The 7,754-nt window shown below is 40.8% G+C and overlaps 1 protein-coding gene across 1 annotated transcript; it reads left to right on the forward strand.

The window, feature by feature from the left end:
* Nucleotides 1-5,015: 5,015 nt before the first annotated feature.
* On the forward strand, nt 5,016-7,518 carry LOC106696029 (biliverdin reductase A-like). Its single transcript, XM_014451072.2, has 2 exons — nt 5,016-5,257; nt 7,294-7,518. Exons 1-2 carry the CDS (start codon nt 5,185-5,187, stop codon nt 7,467-7,469), a joined length of 249 nt encoding a protein of 82 aa, XP_014306558.1. The 5' UTR covers nt 5,016-5,184; the 3' UTR covers nt 7,470-7,518.
* The last annotated feature ends 236 nt before the right edge of the window (nt 7,519-7,754 follow it).

Below are 7,754 nucleotides of genomic sequence, written 5' to 3' on the forward strand. Positions count from 1 at the left end.
CAGTCAGACAGAAATAGGATATTGTAGCCCTTTTTCAAAACAGGATATTATACATTTAAATATAACTAAGGTTAAAGAAGGTAAAAATACTAAATAAGACAGAGGAAAAGACAGGATCTACTGCAATTTGGAAATTAACTCACAGCATAAATAAGGAAAATTCCTGACAAGAAAAATATAAAAGAGGAAGGGTAAAGGTCTGAATTTTCAAACATCTCTAGAGAAAAGATGCATTCAGAATAAAAAGGACTACTGTATATATGAAACTTTCTTTTGCATAAACTTAATGATAACCACACACACAAAAGTCTAAAATTAAAACACATAACTTAAAAAAAGAGGAAACAGAAAAATTGTAGAATACCACCAAACTGAAACAACAGATAGAAACACAAGGATAAAGAAACAATGGGCCCTAGCCAGTTTGGATCAATTGATTCGAGTCAATTGAGTCATTGGCCTGTGGACTAAAGGGCCCTGGGTTCAATTCCAGTCAAGGGCACGTGCCTGGGTTGCAGGCTCCATCCCAAGTAGGGGGCATGCAAGAGGCAGCCAATCAATGATTCTCTCTCCTCATTGATGTTTCTATCTCTTTTTCCCTCTCCCTTCCTCTCTGAAATCAATAAAAATATATTTTAGAAAAAGAAAGAAAAAAAAACAATGGACAGGGAAATAGGGGACACCTGCAATTATGGGGGAGGGACCACAGGAGGTGGGCTAGCTGGGGGAGGTTGGCTGTGGGAGTTCACTGACCACCATGGGGCAGCTCCTGCATTGAGCATCTGCCCACTGGTGGTCAGTGGTGCATCATAGCAACCGGAAGACCAGTCGTTCGCTCATTTGGTCGTTTGGTTGCTCAGGCTTTTATATATATAGTTAGTTCAGTTGGCAGAGGATAGAATTATATTGTTCACTGCTTCAGTTGGTAGGGAGTAGAATTATAAAGATGGAGATCTCATCTTTAAATACGAAAAATTATTCTGAGAATTGTTCTGGCATATTTATATAAGATACCATAGGAAACAGTCCCAGCATTGATTCTTATATAGTTGACTAGTGCTTGGTTAAATGTACTTTTTGCACTTTATATATCACAAATGGAATGGAAAACCTTGTTTTATGGATGCACATAAAATGTATCTGTTGGTGACCCAGGACAGTTCATGGCCTGCTCTTCTGCTTCTCAGAATTCTTCTAGGATTAGTGTCTCTCAAGCCCCATCTCTCACTTCACCAGTCATAAGGGATAGCTTGTGAGGTATGACACATCTACATGTATAAAAGCCTAAGTGACTGACTGACCAGCCAGTAGCTATGACCACCAGGGGGTAGATGCTCAATGCAGGAGTGGAAACCACAGGCATGGAAACATGGAACGGACTGATGAATCTCAGAGGGAGGGGGGAAGGCAGGAAGAGATTAACCAAAGATTTTATATGCATTCTAGAGGCACGGATTCATGCACCAGTGGGGTCCCTCACCTGGACTGTGGGGATTGGGCCGAAACTGGCTCTCCAACATCCCCCTAGAGGTCTGGATTGTGAGAGGGCACAGGCCAGGCCTAGGGACCCCCTGGTGCATGAACCTGTGTACCAGGCCTCTAGTTTAAATAATAACCAGGACAAACATTCTCTAGCACTTGCATCAATAGTTAAACTAGTTTTAGAGCTAGAACCCTTTGATGCAAGAATTGCTAAGAAATATGTCTGTTTCTTCTACAGCAGCAACTCTGAATAGAACAAAACAAAGGACTTGAAGAAATGGAGTAATAATTCTGAGATTCATCTAAATAACTTAATGAATGACTTAAATCTAGGCATTTTGTAAATTGAGATGTCATTTTCATATGATAAAAAGCTGAGATTTTTAGTGCAGAGTTAAATGAATTTTAACAAAGTATAAACCAATGTAATTATTAGTCCAGTCAAAATATAGCACATTTTATTAGCCCAGAAAATTCCCTGGGGCTCCTTTCCTGTTAGTCCTTTGTCCCCACAGTGACATCGATGACTAATTACCAGACCTCTCTTCAGATTACCTCTAAGCAAGTTCCTGTATTTCTTTTTTTTTTTGGTATCCTCACCCGAGTCTATTTTTTTCCATTGATTTGTACAGGGAGTGAAAGGGAGGAAGAGAGGGAGGAGAGAGAGAGAGAGAGAGAGAGAGAGAGAGAGAGAGAGAGAGAGAGAGAGAAAGAGATGCTCGAGAGAAACATCAATGTAGAGAGACACATAGATTGGTTGCCTCCCCCATGCACCCTAACCAGGACCAGGGATCAAATCGGAAACCCATGTACGTGCCCTTGACCAGGAATTAAACCCATGACCCTTTAGTGTGCAGGACAATGCTCTAACCACTTGGCAACACTGGCCAGGACTGTTCCTATATTTCTTAAACATCATAATCCCATATATGCAAGAAAAAAAACATATACAAGAAAATGGTAACTGTGATTAACTGGTAGAAATCGGGTGGGGGGGTTGTATTTTGTTCCAACATTTGCTCAATTTTCAACAGACATGAATTTATGTTTAGACTTTAATATTAAAATTCAATATAATTTTTGTATTTTACCAGAGAATTACAACCATGAAAATGGAACCCAGAGCAGTATGACAGGAAGGAAATGTACCAATATTTTAGTAGTGGTTCTTTCTGGTAATTAGGGTCCTGGGTATTTTCTTTCTTCTTTTTCTGTCAAATTTAAGTCCATTAATTCAAGTCCATTAATTGCCAATTGCCCTCTTATTTTATTCTAAGAAGTTATCTTTTGTTTTTTTAAATAAATTTTTTATTGTTCACTAGAGGTCTGGTGCACAGATTCGTGCACCGGTGAAGTCCCTCAGCCTGGCCTGTACCCTCTTGTAATCCAGGACCCCTCGGGGGATGTTGGACTGCTGGTTTCAGCCCAATCCCCCCAGGCCTGGGATCAGGCCAAAGGATGTAGTAGTGCCCAAAGCGCAGGCAGCTGGTGAAGAGCCCGAGCCCAGGCTGGGCACCATGCTGCTCCCATTCATCCCAGACCTGCTGCACCTGCCTCCGCCACTGCTCAGTAGTGCTGCCATAGAGGTGGGAGAGGCTCGTGCCTCTGCAGCTGTGCTTGCCAGACATGAGTCTGGCATCTGGTTCCTGTCGGTCAGCTGAGTGGTGTGCCGCTGTGGAAGCACACTGACCACCAGGAAGCAGCTCCTGCATTGAGCATCTGCCCCCTGGTGATCAGTGCGCGTCTTAGTGACCAGTCGACTGGTCATTTGGTCACTTAGGCTTTTATATATATAGGTAGTATTATAGATATCTTCCTTCCCCCCTTTACCTCCATCACCACAAGTCTAGCTAAGATTTATTACTACGCATCAAAAATTTTTTTGTACCAGAACTTTTAAGATTTACTCTTAGCAACTTTCAAATACACAGGTAAGTACTAATTATAGTCACCATGCTGTACATTACATTCCCAAACTTATTTATTTTGTAACTGGAAGTTTGTACTTTTTGACCACCTTTTTTACCTTCTTCACCTACTTCTCACTTTCTATCTCTGGCAACCACCAATCTCTTCTCTGTATCGATGAGTGTTTTTGTTCCCTTTATTTTAGATTCCATATATAAGTGAAATCATATGATATTTGTCTTTCTCTGTCTGACTAATTTTACATAGTATAATGCCCTCAAGGTCAATATTGTCTCAAATGGCAAGATTTTCTTTTTATGGCGAAATAATATTCCATTGAGTATGTGCGTATCACATTTTCTTTTTCCATTCATCCGTCAATGGACACTTAGATCCTTCCCATGTCTTGGCTGTTGTAAATGATGCTGCATTGAACATAGGGGTGCACATATCTTTTGACGTTTGTGTTTTTGTTGCCTTCAGATAAATAGCCAGAAGCTGGATCATGTGGTAGTTCTATCTTTACTTGTCTGAGGAACCTCCATACTGTTTTTCACAGGCTGCATTAATTTACATTCCCAACAGTGAAGTAATTGATATTTTGATGCCAATATTTATATTTTCTTTTTCTTTTCAGTTATCTTTGCTTCAAAGTCCTTTTAGTGAACTGACCTAAAGAAAATATGTATATGGATGTGTGTGTGTGTGTGTGTGCGTGCATGAGCACTCGCGTACACATTTGTGTGTATATGTGTATACTGTGGTTGCCACAATTATCACAATAGAGCATTGAGTGAATGATAGAAAAACATCCAAAGATGCAGTTGAAAGATAAAATTTTCTTAATGACCATGGACATGGAAATGCAGAAATGGAAATATAGAAATAGTGCTGGAGAGAATACAACATGCTCTGAAACATAGTTAAACTTGCCCAGCCTCCCCTCATGCGGATGCACATGTTAGAATCACCACAGGAGAGAAGGGCTGTTCACTGTAAGAAGCTCTGACATTATTTATGGGTTAGGAGTGGGTGGGAGGAATCTCACTCTCCCACACACCTCACTCTCTGGAGACTCCGAAGACATTCCCGCCCACTCAGTGAGGTGCAGAACAAGCCCAGTAAGTTCTGCAGTGTTTTCTGTGGGTCTGGGTTAAGAAAAGGTTGGTGAGTATCTTCCGATGGCCCAGATTTCTCTCTTTGTTTCAATGAAAATGTAGATCATAACCACACTTTGCACTTAATTACAAAATAGTTTGGGTTGTTATGAAATTCCTGGCTCAGATATGAAAAAGCCGTTAGAGCAAAAATTTTTAAATGGTTTTCTTTTAGAATTAAAAAAACATATAAATATTAAGGTTTTATTTTCCCTCTAACCCAAATAATTTAAAAAGTCATCTTTTTTTTTTCAATTCTTTGAAATAAAGTCTAGTTCTAGCTTCTTTCCTTTAATCTCAACAACCCCTTTTCTTCTTTTTGTATCTTAGAATATTATGCTACACCATTCTGATATTTTCCTGATCCCATCTTGCCTTTGAGGCAGGTGGATATAATCTTGCTTTCTTAGATTGTTATTCCTGTTGTAATTTTAGAATTGGCACTACCTACAGATGGGGTGTTTAAACGTGTAGTGGTCCCCAAATTGGTTTTGAGGTCTGTATGTCCTTCTGTGCTGGGGAAACACAGATTCATGCTCTGGGATGCACAGCTCTATGCAATTGATGATGATTGCCTTTCTGTTCCATTTTTGTCGTCACAGGGAAAGTCTTGCATGAGGAACATATTGAGCTCTTGATGGAGGAGTTTGCGTTCCTGAAAAAAGAAGTGGTGGGGAAAGACCTGCTGAAAGGATCTCTTCTCTTCACAGGTCAGTTTTAGGTGGATCACAGGTCACGTGTAACTGGTGGGGCCAGGATGCCAGATGGTTATTTCCTAGCTCAAGTCTAGAGGGTGAGCTTGGATTTATTTCTACTAAAGACTCTCTGACTGAGGCCAGTTTAATTTATTATGCACCTACAAACAATAAAAATATCTAATTTTCCTTTTTGTTCTCAAATGAGACTGAATTGCTTGGTGTGCTTAGGTAAAAAGTGTATTAGAAATCGTAAGCATTGTTATGCCACTGTCCCCATCTACTAAGCAGAGTTTTGCCTCATGAAATCTTAAGCTGCAGATTATTTTTTCACAGGAAGTTGAAAGTGAAACCTCTTTTAAAAAAGGATGGAGGGAAAGGTTCTTGGAGAGGAGAATGTCTCTTTGTGGAGCAAATAGAATATGCTAGCCCCCCTTTCCTCCCACAAGTTACTGAGACATTGACTGTGGCCAAAATTTGGACCTACAGCACTATATATTTGGCTGTTTACTCTGTCTTGGTAGTTCTTCGAGCACCTCCATTAGTAACAGGAAATGAGCCTCCTGGAGCCGCCTCCTCTTGTAGTCGCCTTTGGATGGACACCTTGTCTTTCCACACCCTTACCTGGGTTCCTTGTCTGGCCACCTTCCCTGAGAGCTTTCATGAAAGAAATAAAACCCTGATGCGGCCTGGCATTGCTTTTTCCCCCCATTTCTCAATTGGCAAAAATGTGTGGGTGGACCTGGTGATTATTATGCTGAACATAATAATCAAACAAACCAGTCAGAAAAATACAAATCCAACAGCCCCCCTTTCCTGTATGTCCCTGCCACTTTTCATGCTGCTGCCCCAGTGTTGGAGATCAGAACAAATTGCGTTTAAGTAAGTGAGTCTGTGCATAGGTCTCCAACAGCCCTTCATCTCACTCACTGCCATCCCCACAGTTAGAAGTTGTGGGAGTTTGTTTCCTGGCTCTGAAGCCTTAGGCTGGGGAGCCTGGTGTGGGGCTGGGACTGCTTGCTCCTCAGGGGTTCTCCACAGCTGAGAGAGCCCTCTCATTTCTTAACTCCAAACATGGATGTGGGGCCTGTTCAGACCAGCTCTCTGCCTCTCCCACAAGTCTCCGGTGGCTTCTTCTTTATACCTTAGTTCTAGGAGTTCTGTTCAGCTACTCTTCAGGTGGTTCTCAACAATGGGTCTTCTATAATTTTGTTGTAATTTTGATGCAGCAATGGGAGGAGACGAGTATAGCAATGGCCTACTCCACCATAGCGAAGGGAAGTCTGTTTGCTTTCATTTATAATTTATCTTTGGTATCAAAATTATAAGAAAGATTTGGTTTATAGAGCAATGTAATGGATATGAAGTCTTTTAAATCTAGGTTATGTTTAAAATTTAGGCTGAGGAAAAGAGGAGCTGTATCTTGAATAGATTTATCACACAGATACTCTTGAATATAATTTTGCTCAGGAAAGTAGATTAAGAAAACACTTACCACTATGTTAATTTTCTTGATGTTGACATAGTTTCTGGATATTATAGTATTCTTCTCAGTTATCATGAAACTTTTACCTTCTTGCCATGTATACAGATAGTTAGATTGTACATATATAAACATAATACTTGAGCTGAATATGTTGATTTCTTACTTACTTCTTCAACTCACTAACTGATGAGGATACTTATTATTGGTATATATGTGTCTGTGTATAGTGTATGTGCACATACATATTAGAAATCTGAAACATTTTTATTAGCCCATGGATTAGATGGACTGCTGTTCCCAATAAAATGTTTTATTATACTAACAAAACCAAATCTAGTAAACAAGAAAAAATTGAGACACTTTTATGAAAGGGTTTATATTCAAGCACCTGAGTTTTCATCAGTGTGATTCGTCATCTTGCACCCCATGTGGTAAGGCGAGGCTGTGCTGTCCTGATCACCAGCCACAAGGGTTACTCCCTACCATACCCACGTGTGTCCCGCCCCTGCTCTCCAGCTGTCAGTCCTTTACTTCCTGCTTCCCACCGTGTTTGTAATTCCCACAGCTGGCCCATTGGAAGAAGAGCGGTTTGGTTTCCCTGCTTTCAGCGGCATTTCTCGCCTGACCTGGCTCGTCTCTCTCTTCGGGGAACTTTCTCTCGTGTCTGCCACTTTGGAAGAGCGAAAGGACGATCAGTACCTGAAAATGACTGTGTGCTTGGAGACAGCGAACAAACGGTAGGTTGTGGTAAACCGTGAAGAGAAGGAAACTTAAGGACATTCTCCTGTGTTCATCAGGGTGAATCTAGAGGGAACCTGGTGGGCCTACACCCTTAGCCCCAACCCTACAAGGGCTGCCTGCTTTTGCTAACAGGACAGTTACTGAGATTTCATGTATATTGCTCTATTTCATCTTCACAGAAGCTTTGAAAGGTAAATAAGACAAACATGATACCCTTGGCTAGTAAGTAAACAGAGACTTACAGAATTTGAGCAGGTTGCCTGAGCCATACAAGTAAGCAATATC

The sequence above is a fragment of the Myotis lucifugus genome, unplaced genomic scaffold (assembly GCF_000147115.1).
Source record: "Myotis lucifugus unplaced genomic scaffold, Myoluc2.0 scaffold_7341, whole genome shotgun sequence".
Classification (NCBI taxonomy): domain Eukaryota; kingdom Metazoa; phylum Chordata; class Mammalia; order Chiroptera; family Vespertilionidae; genus Myotis; species Myotis lucifugus.

What these genes read in the sequence shown, in the direction of transcription:
- LOC106696029 (XM_014451072.2), top strand. Translation starts at nt 5,185, where the DNA reads ATGGAGGAGTTTGCGTTCCTGAAAAAAGAAGTGGTGGGGAAAGACCTG. An exon ending in AGGATCTCTTCTCTTCACAG is followed by an intron (nt 5,258 to 7,293) that starts GTCAGTTTTAGG and finishes TAATTCCCACAG; the next exon opens with CTGGCCCATTGGAAGAAGAG.